This window comes from Scardinius erythrophthalmus (assembly GCF_964197995.2).
Source record: "Scardinius erythrophthalmus genome assembly, chromosome: 7".
Taxonomy (NCBI): Eukaryota; Metazoa; Chordata; class Actinopteri; order Cypriniformes; family Leuciscidae; genus Scardinius; species Scardinius erythrophthalmus.
This window is the reverse complement of record NC_138227.1, coordinates 8,821,966-8,836,885: the sequence shown is the minus strand read 5'-3', so window position 1 is coordinate 8,836,885 and position 14,920 is coordinate 8,821,966. Positions and strand designations below refer to the sequence as shown.

At 36.5% G+C, this 14,920-nt stretch overlaps 2 protein-coding genes across 5 annotated transcripts in view; one reads left to right on the top strand and one right to left on the bottom strand.

The window, feature by feature from the left end:
• grik1b (glutamate receptor, ionotropic, kainate 1b) overlaps positions 1-4,653 on the top strand; it is a gene marked incomplete at its 5' end in the record, with an annotated part of 38,935 nt that extends 34,282 nt beyond the window's left edge. For all 4 annotated transcript variants that reach the window (XM_081371148.1, XM_081371147.1, XM_081371146.1 and 1 more), the window contains 2 exons: positions 1,383-1,608; positions 3,232-4,653. In XM_081371148.1, the coding sequence (XP_081227274.1) occupies positions 1,383-1,608; positions 3,232-3,521 (516 nt within the window). In that variant the 3' untranslated portion in view covers positions 3,522-4,653. The remainder of the gene's footprint in view (positions 1-1,382; positions 1,609-3,231) is intronic.
• A 3,939-nt stretch (positions 4,654-8,592) lies between these two features.
• The window catches only part of LOC308693256 (uncharacterized protein), a gene marked incomplete at its 5' end in the record, with an annotated part of 32,450 nt that continues 26,122 nt past the window's right edge, over positions 8,593-14,920 (bottom strand). Inside the window, 5 exons of the mRNA XM_081370050.1 lie at positions 8,593-9,890; positions 10,262-10,440; positions 12,128-12,301; positions 12,431-12,604; positions 12,970-14,778. Coding sequence (XP_081226176.1) covers positions 9,889-9,890; positions 10,262-10,440; positions 12,128-12,301; positions 12,431-12,604; positions 12,970-14,778 — 2,338 coding nt within the window. The 3' untranslated portion in view covers positions 8,593-9,888. The remainder of the gene's footprint in view (positions 9,891-10,261; positions 10,441-12,127; positions 12,302-12,430; positions 12,605-12,969; positions 14,779-14,920) is intronic.

The window sequence follows — 14,920 nt, the reverse complement described above, 5'->3', positions numbered from 1 at the left end:
TTGTGATACGTTGGTTTGGCACTGAATTGAGAGAGGTGGTTTTTGACAGCATTTCCACCTCCAGACACTCAGACCTGTGATCTTACATGCACAGATTGGCGGGAATGATTACAGGACACGAACCTCAGCCAGCGGGAATTCAACATGTACAGAGCGAATTAAAGCAGCTTATAGAGGAAGAGAGGGTTATGAGGACATCTGTCACAGCACTGACTAAGAAGGATTTTATGGCATAAGCACAGGAAGTCCAGTAGTAAGATCAGCGTACTGTACATTTATTCACAGCGGAAACAATAAACGTGTCTGAAACACTGCTCATCTTCTAAAAACCATTGCATTTCAAATGGAAAATTTGCTCTATGGCTGTAAATAATTTCATATGTTTTTTGAAAATAGAGATGGTAAATATGGTCTTATAGAAAGTGATAGTTTTGGCTCTTAAATCTGATTATAAAATGGATAGTTCTGGTCCTGGAAGGTGATATTGTGAACCATATCAGAAACAACTATGAAACTTAGTTTACATGTCACCAATAGATCTTTTTATGATGCTTTATGAATCTGATTAATAAAATATATTAAAAAATACTTATAAATACTTATATAATACAACCTCTCCTATTTTATTCCTTAACTTGATGATCAACATTTAAAACTGTAAAATATATGATATACTCAAAAAAAAAAAAAGACTAATGAACTAGATAAATATGCAGAACAATACAAATATTTTTAATGATTAATAATTAGTGCCTTTTATCATATTGTGTTGCAGAAATTTTATAAAAGCAATAAAACAAACAATCCTGGTGACTGATACTTTTATTTTAACATTCATAACTATAAAATTATTGATATACTCACAAAAACAAAGGCTAATAATCTAGATTAATTTGCACAAAAAAATAAAATATTATGATTAATATAACTTTTTCAAAATGCTGTTGCTTTTGTATAAAAAAAATAAAACACTTTGTTTTGTACAGATTAAACTTTTAATATAAATTGTATTTTATTTTATTTTATTTTATTTTATTTTATTTTATTTTATTTTATTTTATTTTATTTTATTTTATTTTATTTTATTTTATTTTATTTTATTTTATCTGGTAAAGTCTGTCAATGCCTGACGCAATTAGTGTCTTTTTCAAAATGCTGTTGCTGAAATTTTATTAAAAAAAAAATAAAAGTTTGTTTTTTATTTTATTTTATTCGGTAAAGTCTGTCAATGTCTGACACAATTAGTGTATTTTTCAAAAGTCTGCCACACACCTTCAAGTATACTTGCATTAAACCTTTTAATTTATTCATTTGTCATTTAGGTATATATTCCCTTGGAAATCAAACCCATGCACAATAAAGCTATGACATATCTTTCCCAGAAATCAAAGATCTCCACCTATGAGAAGATGTGGGCGTTTATGAGCAGCCGGAAGAACACAGCGCTGGTGAAGAACAACCGCGAGGGAATCCAGCGTGTGTTGACCACAGACTACGCTCTCCTGATGGAGTCCACCAGCATCGAGTACATCAGCCAGAGGAACTGCAACCTCACACAGATCGGCGGACTCATCGACTCCAAGGGCTACGGGGTGGGCACTCCTATCGGTACGCGCACTTCAAACTATGATGGTCAAAAATGTCTCAGAAGAAGCTGTAGTAGCATTTGAATCACCTGGTGTTGTTTAAAAATGTAAAAATAATAAAAATTTAAAATTATACTTATGATATGATTTAATCAACCTGAGTAAATTGAGTTACACCAGTGATGAAATAAATCATTTTTAAAGGTCAGATTTGGTATGTAAACCACACACACACACACACACACACACACACACACACACACACACACACACACACACACACACACACACACACACACACACACACACACACACATATACTAATTCTCCTTAAGGTCTCTAAGTTACATTTAATTAGGATATATCAATAAATATATCAATAAATCAATAATAAGGTCTCATTTGTTAACGCTGATTAATGCTGTGTTTTAGAGCACTTATTAATCTTTGTTAATGTTAGTTAATAGAAGTATGTCAGTTCACAGTGCATTAGGTAATCTTGACTTTAATGTAGTTAACTAATGTTTACAAATGAAGCCTTGTTACTAATAAATCTTTATAAATATGTTGTCAAAAACTTTTTTTCAGTTAGAGAAACCATAATTTGAAACAGTGATATTTTGTAATATTTCATCATATTTATTCACGTGTCAATAGATCAATATGGTGAATAATGCTGATTACAGAAATGCAAAAATTTGATTCACTTTTAAACTTGTAAAATAATAAAAAAATAGACTTGAAGCATTGTTATTTTTGCACTATTTTGTACCTTTTTATATTTTAATATATTTTTGTTTATTTTGTATCTTAATTTTTATATTGTAGTTAAAGATTTAGTATTTTTGTTGTTTTTGTCATTTTTTATTAGCTTTGTGTTTTTAAAAACATGTTTATATAGTATTTTTTTTAAACATTTTTAGGTATTTTATTACTTCAAATAAACCAGTGTTATTTTAGTATCATTAAGATACTATTATAGTTTTATATTAATATTTTGCATCGTTTTATATTTTTATTTGGTTTTCGATTTAATTGTATTAAAGTTTTAGTTGTCTTGTGTGTTTTTGTCATTTTAAGTAGTTTTTTTTAGGTCTATATAGTTTTTATTAATTTTTATTTCCGTTTTAGTTACTTTAGTACATCAAGTGGAAAGTAAATAAAAATTAGAAATGTTGCCTAAGCAACTAGCCGAAATAAAACGTTTTTTTAATATTTTATTTAACGTTTGTTTCATGTAACACATGTTCTTTTATGGTTTTAGCTGGCTATAATAATCCTGAAATAAACAACAAAAATGAAAAATGTTAGCAACTCGCTGAAATAAAATAAGTTAATTTAAAGATAGGTTAGGCAATTTATTTTACAAACACGTTTTGTTAAACTGGTAAACTCTCTTCACATCCTGATGGCACTCAATAATAGAAGTGGTCTAAATATTAAAACATGTGTGAAACAATATTCAAACGTGATCGTTTGAAGTGTGTGTGTGTGTGTGTGTGTGTGTGTGTGTGTGTGTGTGTGTGTGTGTGTGTGTGTGTGTGTGTGTGTATGTTCATGTGTTTTGAAGGACCGGTGTCTTTAGAGATGCTATTTTCCATGGTTTTAGTTTTAGATACTGATAATAACCCTGGGTTTCTGTCAGGTTCCCCGTATCGTGACAAGGTGACCATCGCCATCCTGCAGTTACAGGAGGAGGGGAAACTCCACATGATGAAGGAGAAGTGGTGGCGAGGAAACGGCTGTCCCGAGGAGGACAGTAAAGAGGCCAGCGCTCTGGGTGTGGAGAACATCGGAGGAATCTTCATCGTTCTGGCGGCCGGACTCGTCCTCTCCGTGTTCGTGGCCATCGGGGAGTTCGTCTACAGGTCCAGGAAGAACCTGGACATCGAGGAGGTGAGCGTGGGACAGTGTGAATGGCACAATAAATACTGACGTAGGAGCTGGTGGACGTCACAGGACTTCAGTTTCACACTTTTGCTCCTCGACTCTCCTAAAGCCGGACATACACTGACTGAACATTACCTGCGGTGTTACATGATGTCAGCTGTGTTATAACCGGGGGCGACGTTGGACACTGAGCAAAGTTTTAAACATCAACTTTTTTTATTTTACATTTTCAGATGTATTTTCAGAGATGGACAATGAGATGCAAAGTCAGTGAAATATAAAGGAGAGGAGTGTTAGTTTAAGGTGAACTGCAGTTCAGTTATCACACCAGTTAATATATTGTAGAGTAGCTCACATCCATGTAGTTTGTATTTAGATTTAAAGGACTTGAACATTTTATTCTTTACAGACATGTTCCTTCTTAATCTAATTTATGATAAGCCATGTCTGTGGGTTTTATTATAGGTGATGTGTGTAATTTTTCCATGTTAAAATGTTAATTTCAAGCTTAATTTGCAGAGTCATTTATAAGCCATTCATTCAACGGTTGATTTTCCCGAACAACAGTTTTAACATGCCTGAAATGTCAAATTGTAGATGGAAAACTTGTTTGAAAACAGTCATTTATTTCATTTGGCGATACAGAAATTACATACTTCACCTTTAAAGGCTCATGCTGACTGGTTTAGCCTTTCTCTTATAAAATGGCTTATTTTATTTCACGACTGTTGGTAACATTTGTCTTAAAGCCGTGTGTTATATGAACCCCTTGTTTTTTAATAGTGAGAACAAACAAACATGTCTATAATGCAGATTTAACATGCAGATCCAGCATTGCGGACGTCCTAACAGGTCATTTTTCAAGTCAATTTTTCTGAAATTGAAAGTGCTGTGCAGATCATATGTGACGTTTAATATGCAGCGTAGTGTGGATGAATGGATTTGAATCTGCACAACACAAATGTTTTGTCGCGGCTCTTTTTGTGTTCGCAGAGATTTTAAACCTCAGATTAACAGACTGGTTATGTTTTATTCAGTCTACAGGTGCAAGACTTTGTCTTCATTTTTCATCATCCTTTCTGTATTTTGTATTGGTTGACACTTATGAAAATGCATATAAATATTTTATCACATTGAAATGATTTCTTTACGCGAACAATATATGTGTTTTCTTTGGATTCTTTGATTAATTTCCTTTTTTTATTATTTGCCTCTTGTAGTCGATCAGATATTTAATGTTTTTTCACAGATGGACTTTCAGTCTTCTGCATCTGAAACTAAAATGGACGTGTGTTTTATTATTGATCCACTTTGCTGATGGGCTTATACTGAGAAAACCCGATCATCGATTTCTATCAATAAAATCAAGTAATGAAAACGACAAATTATAGGTCAGATAATTCCATTTTAATTCCATTTCCTCCATCGTTAAATGAAACATCCAGCCAAAAATGAAAATCATCATCATTTACTAATCCAAAACTTATGGAAAAATTATGAATAATCTTCATTTAGGTTTTGTATTATACAACAACAGTTAACAGTAACAGCTGTCTGTCTCCAAAGAACAATAAGAAGCAACATAAAAGTATATTAATATGATTTGTGCACAATATTTCAAGTCTCGTCCAATATCTTTCTTTGAGGATCAGATTCTCAATTCTCTGAAAATCTCCCGTATGCTTCAGCTCTCATTACGCATATGTCATCCAATCCTGTTTGGTGTCAGTGATATAAAACCTTTCACGTTTGGGTGAGCTTGCTATAACTCCTTTACCAAGTCTTTTCTGAATAAATCAAGAGCCGGTGACCATGTGGAGGAACAAGTATGCAGCTTCTTCAAGGACTCAATGTCCCTCCACAGGTTCTCCTTGAAACCTCTGTTATCTGCAATGAAGGTGCCGGTTTTTGTCAGTTTTTCAGTTCTCATGTCTCACAATTTCCATATGATTATGAGCGCTGGCTTCAGGGCTCGACCCATCAAAAGAATCATCTCTGAATTCATAAGAGGAATGAAATGATTCCATGCAAATGAAGATCAGATCAGACGTCTCGTGTGAAGTGTGTGTGTGATTTCTGCCTCCCTTCAAAGGCATTGAGGGTTTTAAGTGAGAGAAAACTGAATGGAAAAAGTCTTGCATTCTTGTTTCTTCCACCCTTTTCTGACCTTTTGAATTTGTCAATGCGATGTTCATGTTCAAGAACCTGAAGGCCGAGACAAACAACACGTCGACCTCCACAAAAACAGGTATAAACTGAAACTTCTTTGGCACTTTTTACTCATTCAGTCAGTGACACGACAACAACAAAAAACATTAAAAGTAATTACATTACAAAAATGACATTTTTCCTGCAGCATTAAAGTGCAGATTTAATTCTTGATCTAATGCAACGGCAGTCAAGACATAAAAATACCCTTTGGGTCACAAAACACTTTACAGTCAGTCCGCCATTAAAAGGAAACGGTGTAGTGTCTTTTTAACCCGTGTGTATTTTTGTCCAGTTCGTGAACAAGGGAATAGTATGGAAGCCCATTTCCACCACATAAGAAAAAAACAAAACATCCTTTGTTAAATTTATGGGATAAAAAGTCATAATCATGACAAACTGAATTATGACACATACTTTTACTGTCATGATTTTTAATTTCATAAATTCGACTTTATTTCCTCAGAGCATCTCTTCGGCTGAATGAGAGTTTGAGCCGCACAGAAGTTTCAAAGAAGCTTTTGCATTAATCTGCGGTGGAGATGACAGTCTGAGGTTTGTGTATTTTGATGAACTCTGGGATTGAGTTTAAAACTGCTTTCATTTTAGTTCACTGGACCGTAATCCTCTAACCCTGCTTTCTTAATCAAAACTGGGAGTTTTTAATCTAGCGTTGCGCGGGATTACGGATCTATGAGCTTGTGCTGCAGCACAGCTGTTTCCTCCTCACAGCAGCTCTCGGGGTTGTAGCGCTTGTGGCGGCTGGAATAATCGGACTCTTTGTGTCTTTCTCTGTACGTGCGATGTGTGTGTGTGTGTTTTTAAGTTGTTGTAGACAAATTGTACGTCTTCATATCGGTGGTCTGAATAGAAGGATTATCAGTGCGTCTGCACATTAAAGGGATAGTTCATCCAAAGATGAAAATTCTGTTATCATTTACTCACCCTCATGTCGTTCTAAAGCCGTGAGACTTTTGTTCATATTCAGAACACAAATGGAGATCTTTTCGATAAAATCTGAGAGCTTTCTGTGCCTCCATTGACAGCTACACAACTACTGCTTTAATGCTGCAAAAAGTTCATAAAGAGATCGTAAAACTAAACCATATAAATTGGGAGATTCAGTCCAAATTTTCTGAAGAGACACAATCGGGTTATATGATGAACAGATTTAATTTAATTTAATTTAGATTGCTTGACGTGCAAGAACCAATGAGGGTCATTCTCGTGTTACGCATCACTTTTGAGCTTCAACAAGGACCAATGAGGTTCATTCTTGTCTTACGCATCACTTTTGAGCTTCAACAAGGACCAATGAGGTTCATTCTCATATTACGCATCACTTTGAGCTTCAGCGAGAACCAATGCGGTTCATTCTCGTGCAGCAAGTAATTACGGTTAAGCATCTGTTTATTTTCACTGATCAACATTTGTGACCCATGCTAGCAAAATGAGTAGGAATCATAGTTTGTAAAAAAAAAAAGATGGACAACGCACATTCACTCTCTTTCATTCCAGAAAAGTGAAGTTACCAATGTCCCAATTTGGTGCTGACATCTTGTGCTGAATCGGGACCCGAGTCTGTGCAGTAGTGAGCACGTGGAGCCGCACTATCACGGCCCCGCCTGCACTCCCGTAGAATCGGTTAGTCCGGTTTACTGCAGAACGACTCATGATGTCGGTGTGAAATAAACAATTAAGGAATTGTAGAAATTAAAGTTCCAATCTCCTCCCGATAATCCCGAAAAAAAGTCAGTTGGTGCCTCACTACTTCGCTCAGAGAAGCTGTCAATCATGACGTTACATTTCATAGCATCAAATAACTAAAACCAAACTTAATTAAAAAAAATGAATACTTGAAACGAACACATCAGCGTGAAAAAACTACAAAGTGTAATTTGATTGTTTAGTTTGCCTCATGTCCCATTAGAATACATGGAGAGGGCAGGGTTTATGACCTATACTGGCACCAACCACCTGGGGGCGTTTTGGCTTCACTATTCAGGGCATGTGTGGCACACTTGATCAGAATGCGCACAGGCTAATTACATACTACAGTACAGACAAAACAAGTGAAACATTAAAATTTTGTTTCATTCCAAAAAAAAGTTTCATTACGCCCTCATCTAGTGATCCCAGTGTTCCAAATAGCAATTAAACATCTAAAAGTATCTTTATTTGTACGTTTTCTGAGAGGAGTGCCTTTCCTTTGTCCATGAAAAATGTTTTTCTCTGCTCACTTTTCGATGATTCCGCTTCCCTCAGCACAAGTTTGGTATCGGTTTAAAGCACTGCCTTCCAACTTTGTGAATATTCATAGCAAATTCTCAATGGTATGATCCTGAATCAAATAAATGTGATTTTCAAACTCGTACTGATGTAAACAAAGCGATCTTACTCGCGCTAACTGATAGATCTGAAACTCATTTTTGAAAATTTGATCATTGCGACTCATTTTGCCAGCAAGGGTCAGATTTATATGTAAATTAAAAGCCTGATTTTTTTTTTACTAAACTGCTTAATTCATATTTAGATTAGTTTTACAATCTCTTTATGTAATTTTTGAAGCATCAAAGTGGTAGTTGTGTGGAATGTCAATGGAGGCAAAGAAATCTCCCAAATTTCATAAAAAATATCTTAATTCGTGTTTCGAAGATGAACAACATGAGAGTAATTGATGACATTTCATTTTTGGGTGAACTAACCCTTTAAACATCTTTAAATGGTTCTCTATGGGGCCCTCGAATATATTTTTTCCCCGATACACTATTTGACAGAAAATCCCACCATACTTACAATATTGTACAGAATGTTTTGCATAAGAGAAAAGGAATGTAATTGCAATAAACTGTTTCATATTAACTGGAGATTATGTAAGTAATTTGTGAAATACATATAAATTCAGCTGTAGCTCTAAAGATGTACATCTTTAATCGTTCATTAACTAATATCATAATAAGTCATAATACTATAAAATGGCAAACGTCATTGAAATTGTCCAGAAAAAGACATAAAACTTTCATCTTTAACATTTCTTTTTACATAATAGTACATTACAATTTAATAATCCGTTACATTTATATAGCGCTTATCTGGGTACTCAAAGGGGGAATCTCCTCAACCACCAGTAATGTGCAGCATCACCTGGATGATGCAACGGTAGCCATATTACACCAGAACACACACCACACACCAGCTTACTGGTGAAGTGGAGACAAAAAGATGAAGAAAATCAGTATATGGGCCGGGGATAATTAGGAGGCCATGATGGATGGGGCCAATGGGCAAATTTGGCCAGGATGCCGGGGTTACACCCCTACTCTTTTTCAAAGGACATCCTGGGATTTTTAATGACCAGAGAGTCAGGACCTCAGTTTAACGTCTCATCTGAAAGACGGTGTTCTTTTGACAGTATAGTGTCCCCATCACAACACTAGGGCGTTAGGACCCACACAAACCACAGGGTGAGCGCCCCCTGCTGGCCTCACTAACACCTCTTCCAGCAGCATCCTAGTTTTCCCAGGAGTCTCCCATCCAGGTACTGACCAGGCTCAGCCCTGCTTAGCTTCAGTGGGCAACCAGTCTTGGGCTACAGGGGGATATGGCTGCTGGTGTTAATAGCTTTGAAACTGTCTAATAGTGTCTAATGTCTAAAAGTGTCTAAAGTGTCTAATGTCTAATAGTGTCTAAAGTTGTCTAAAAAATTAGACAGTGGAATTTTAACAGTGGAATTAAATTACAGAAATGAATTACAATTACACCAAACACTGTGTACTCTAATGGGAATAATACAAGTTCTGTGCTCTTTTTTTTTAAGCATCCATCTTCATCACACATCACTTGAAAATGTACTAGAAAAAAAGTAATAAATAATTTTCAGCTTTTGTCGCCATCTGCTGGTAAGATAAAAAGGCAATTCTTTCCCTCAGTAACACCATGCTTTCACCTATACTTAAATGTATAGAAAATGTTTATAAAATATTATACTCTTATTTTAGCAAGAGAGTAAGATCATTAGGAAAGCAGATATTACAATAAAAATACCAGCAAAAAGAGAAGGACTCAACAAAATAATTACATTACAAAGTCACGCTTGTCAGTGTGATTGCTGTGTGTCTATGTGTCTTCAGTCTCTGTAGAGGCTCCTTATTCTCCATCAGCTGATCCTGAGGAAACTGGACTGACATCTAAACTGGACTGAGAGTCCTACAATAAAACACACAGACAGTCACATATGAGTATGATACATTACTGAGTCACATCACATCTGGAGATCATTTGAGGAAAAACAGCCAGAGATATTAATATATGTATATTACAGTCAGAGATATGAATGAAAAACTGTTAATAGATTAATAACAATAAATGATAAACAACTCTCTCTTAATCACTTGCACAGAGACACTGTAAGAGATGAAAATATATTAATATATTCATAAATCAGCCACATCACAGAATTAAAAGTACAAAGACTGAAGTGGAGCTGAATTATTATCTTATATTCTCCGTTACAAACATATGAGACCTGTTACTGAACTTGGGCCAATTTAAAAGCTTTAAATAAAAAATATACCCACAGTAGCTTAGCTTCTCCAGTTTATAATGTGGATCATCCTTTAGATCAAAAAGTATTTGCACTTCAGAACTTCCCAGGTTATTCTCAGACAGATTGAGTTGACTCAGGTGTTCAGGGTTTGATCTCAGAGCTGAAGCCAGAGCAGCACAACCTTCATCTGTGACGCCACAATCCCTCAACCTGTTGAAAACAATGACACTGTTTAAATTGTAGTTTAAATGTCTGTAGTTTGTGGGAGATATAATGACAAGCATTCCCACATACTGCTGCTGATAGAATGAGATTTATGCATGTTGATGCTCAATAGTGCTGTTTGAAACGGTCATGTGCTTCAGGGCTAAATAGACACACAGAGTTGAATGAGAGATATTGTTTCATAGTGATATAAAATACATTTCTGACTGGAGAAACAGTCACTTGCTCCTCTAATAAACTCCTACAGGAGGACATTTGCTTCACGGGACCCACGTGGTCCCCATTACATATAATTTATTAACTCTTGTGATCAAATACATGCTTTTTCTCATCTGGCAGCTTATAAACTACAATGAACAAAATTATAAACACAACACTTTTGTTTTTGCCCCCATTTTTCATGAACTGAACTCAAAGAACTAAGACTTTTTCTGTACACAAAAGGCCTATTTCTCTCAAATATCTGTCTAAATATGTGTTAGTGAGCACTTCTCCTTTGCCGAGATAATCCATCCACCTCACAGGTGTGGCATATCAAGATGCTGATTAGACAGCATGATTATTGCACAGGTGTACCTTAGGCTGGCCACAATAAAAGGCCACTCTAAAATGTGCAGTTTTACTGTATTGGGGGGGTCCGGGGGGGGGCTGAAAACCAGTCATCTCCAAACATCTTCTTCGCATAGAGTTGATCAGGTTGTTGATTTTGGGCTGTGGAATGTTGGTCCACTCCTCTTCAATGGCTGTGAGAAGTTGCTGGATATTGGCAGGACCTGGAACACGCTGTCGTATATTACATATCATGTTGTATATAATGCACATTTTAGAGTGGCCTTTTATTGTGGCCAGCCTAAGGCACACCTGTGCAATAATCATGCTGTCTAATCAGCATCTTGATATGCCACACCTGTGAGGTGGATGGATGATCTCGGCAAAGGAGAAGTGCTCACTAACACAGATTTAGACAGATTTGTGAACAATATTTGAGAGAAGTAGGCCTTTTGTGTACATAGAACAAGTCTTAGATCTTTGAGTTCAGCTCATGAAAAATAGGGGCAAAAACAAAAGTGTTGCGTTTATAATTTTGTTCAGTGTAAATAGAAATGTGATGAACTCAATAGATATATTCAAAGTCTTAATGTACAATGTAAGAACTACAGCCTAAACATGCACTGAAATCATGTTAATGAGCTTCATTTCCTTCAGATCATCACCCATTTAGAGCGAAGGCCTTTGCTTTCATTGTTGAAATCTAAAGTGATTATAGCCTTCATTCACTCATTGATCACGTAGTAGTGAGTTCAAACTAAATACATTTAGACTCTTGTCTGTTCAACTCTAAACCTCTGAGTCAGCCGTCCTCTGCGTGGTAAGATACAGAGGCTTTAAATTACTATTTTTAAACATTAATGCTATTTCAAAGTTCAGTATTTATCAAACTACCATAAGCAACTGAAGTAAATGTTTGATGTGTCAAAAACAGCAGTAGGTCATGTGATGTGATGGAGATTAATGAAATTAATTTAATCTTCAGTCATCAGAGTCACTTGAGCTGAGATTTAGTGTGTTTAACAGAGCATTTATTTATAGATGATTTTAGTCTTAGAATTTATATTAAAGGACTTGTCTTGCTGAGGACAGACACGTGTGACTATCAGAGAGATGATCTTACCATAGTTTCTCCAGTTTACAGTGAGGTTCTTTAAGTCCAGTGCAGAGAAGCTTGACGCCCAAATCTCGTAGATTATTCCAAGACAGAACCAGTTCTCTCAGGTGTGAGGGGTTTGATCTCAGAAATGAAGCCAGAGCAGCACAACCTTCATCTGTCACGCCACAATCCCACAACCTGTAGAGAACAACAACACACTCTTCACTCTATATCATCTCAAAGTGTTTAATCATTTACAGTTCAATCAGCTGAACTCACAGCAGCAGACTTTACATTGTTTCATGTGTGAGTCAAATATGATCTTACCATAGTATTTCCAGTTTACAGTGAGGATTCTTGAGAGCAGCACAGAGAAGCGTCACACCAGAACTTCCTAGTTTATTCCAAGACAGGTTCAGTTTTCTCAGGTGTGAGGGGTTCGATCTCAGAGCTGAAGCCAGAGCAGCACAACCTTCACCTGTGAGACCGCAGTCACTCAAGCTGGAGAGATATGAAAATCATAATTGTAAACACTATGAACTGAAAACATACAACAACAAAAAAAGTAACTTCCTGTAATAAACAATAAATTGCATTTCCAATGTAATTCATTCATTCTGTTATAAAAAACCCTATTCATACACATTCTTTTCCAAGTTTCAATTTGAATTAACTCAATATTTTGTATTGATTCATTTGTAACTTTAAACTTGTTTAAAACTAATCTGCAGATAGAACTGTATAGAAAACACATAAAAATACTGACACTAAACTCTCATCAACATCCGCAGCACTGAAGCTTTATGAGCTTTTAACTTAGTGAAGTGAAGTTTAACAGTGAAGTGATTGTTCTCAATGATACTTACTGAACTGATCTGGACTCTTTAATCACATGCAGCAGCTTCTGAAAAACATGCATATTTTCAGCTTTATTGTTTCCTTCAACAAATGTCTTGAGATCAAACTCATCCAGCTTCTCCTCTGATGTCATCAACACAAAGGCTACAGCTGACCACTGAGAGGAAGAGAGTTTGGCTTCCTTTATTGTTCCAGATTTTAGATACTGTTGTATTTCCTCCGCTAGTGAATGATCACCCAGTTCATTCAGACAGTAAAACAGATTGATAAATTTCTCTGGAGAGTCAATGGTCCTGATCTTCTTCTTGATGCAATCAACTGTTTCCTTATTGCTTTCAGATCTTATTCTTGTCTGTTTTATCAGTGGTCGTAGGAGAATCTGATTAGACTCCACTGACAGACCCAGAAGGAACCGCAGGAAAAAGTCCAGATGTCCATTTTTACTCTGTAGAGCCTCATTCACAGCTCTCTGATGCAGCTCTGATAATGACACATGTTCTGATGAATTGTGTTTAAACCAGTCCTTAACTTTAGACAACAAACTTCTTTGGGTGATTTGGTCTAACACATTTCTGTTGTTGTTTGTACAGGAGAGATGCACATATAGAGCCGCTAGATGTTCCTGAATGCTCAAATGAACAAAGCAGAAGACTTTCCCCTGATACCAGCCAAACTCCTCTCTGAAGATCTGAGTGCACAATCCTGAGTAAACTGATGCTTCGGTCACATCAATGCCACACTCTCTCAGGTCTTCCTCATAGAAGATCACATTGCCTTTTACAAGCTGCTGAAAAGCCAGTTTCCCCAGTTTGAAAATCATCTTTTTGTCTGTGTCCTTCTTTTCATTGTACTTTGTGTCTTTGATGCTAATCTGTGCCATCAGGAAGTGTGTGTACATCTGAGTGAGACTCTTGGGAATCTCTCCACTCTCTGCTTCGCTCAACATCTTCTCCAGAACAGTGGCTGAGATCCAGCAGAACACTGGGATGTGGCACATGATGAAGAGGCTCCTTGATGACTTCAGGTGTGTGATGATTTTATTGGCCAGACACTTATCACTGATTCTCTTCCTGAAGTATTCCTCCTTCTGTGGCTCATTGAAGCCTCGTACCTCTGTCACTCGATGGACACACTCAGAGGGGACGAGATCGGCTGCTGCTGGTCTGGAGGTGATCCAGATGAGAGCAGAGGGAAGCAGATTCCCCACAATGAGGTTCGTCAACAGCACGTCCACTGAGGCTGATTCAGTTACATCACACAACCTCACATCGCTCTGAAAATCCAGAGACAGACGACACTCGTCCAGACCATCAAAGATAAACAACACTTTATATTTGTCACTGGGTATATTCCTTTCTTTTGTTTCAGGGAAAAAGACATGAAGAACATCTGAAAGACTGATTGTTTTGTCCTTCATCAAATTGATCTCTCTGAAAGGAAGTGGAAATATGAGCTGGATGTCCTGGTTCTCTTTCTCTTCAGCCCAGTCCAGGATGAACTTCTGCACAGAGACTGTTTTTCCAATGCCAGCGACTCCCTTTGTCAGCACAGTTCTGATGGGTTTGTCTTGTCCAGGTAAAGGTCTAAAGATGTCATTGCATTTGATTGGTGTGTCCTCTGTTGCTGCTCTTCTGGATTGTGTCTCAATCTGTCTCACCTCATGCTCATTACTGATCTCTCCACTCTCACTCTCTGTGATGTAGAGCTCTGTGTAAATCTCATTCAGGAGTGTTGGGTTTCCCTGCTTTGCTGTTCCCTCGTAAAGACACTGAAACTTATTCTTCAGATTTAATCTAAATGCGTTCAGGACTTTATTGCTGTAAAATGAAAATAACACATTATTACACTTGTGCACATGACAACTCTCTAATTTATTTAAAATATATTTAAAGGGATAGTTCAACCAAAAATTCTCTCATCATTACTTATGCCATTCCAGTTGCATATGCCTTTGATAGG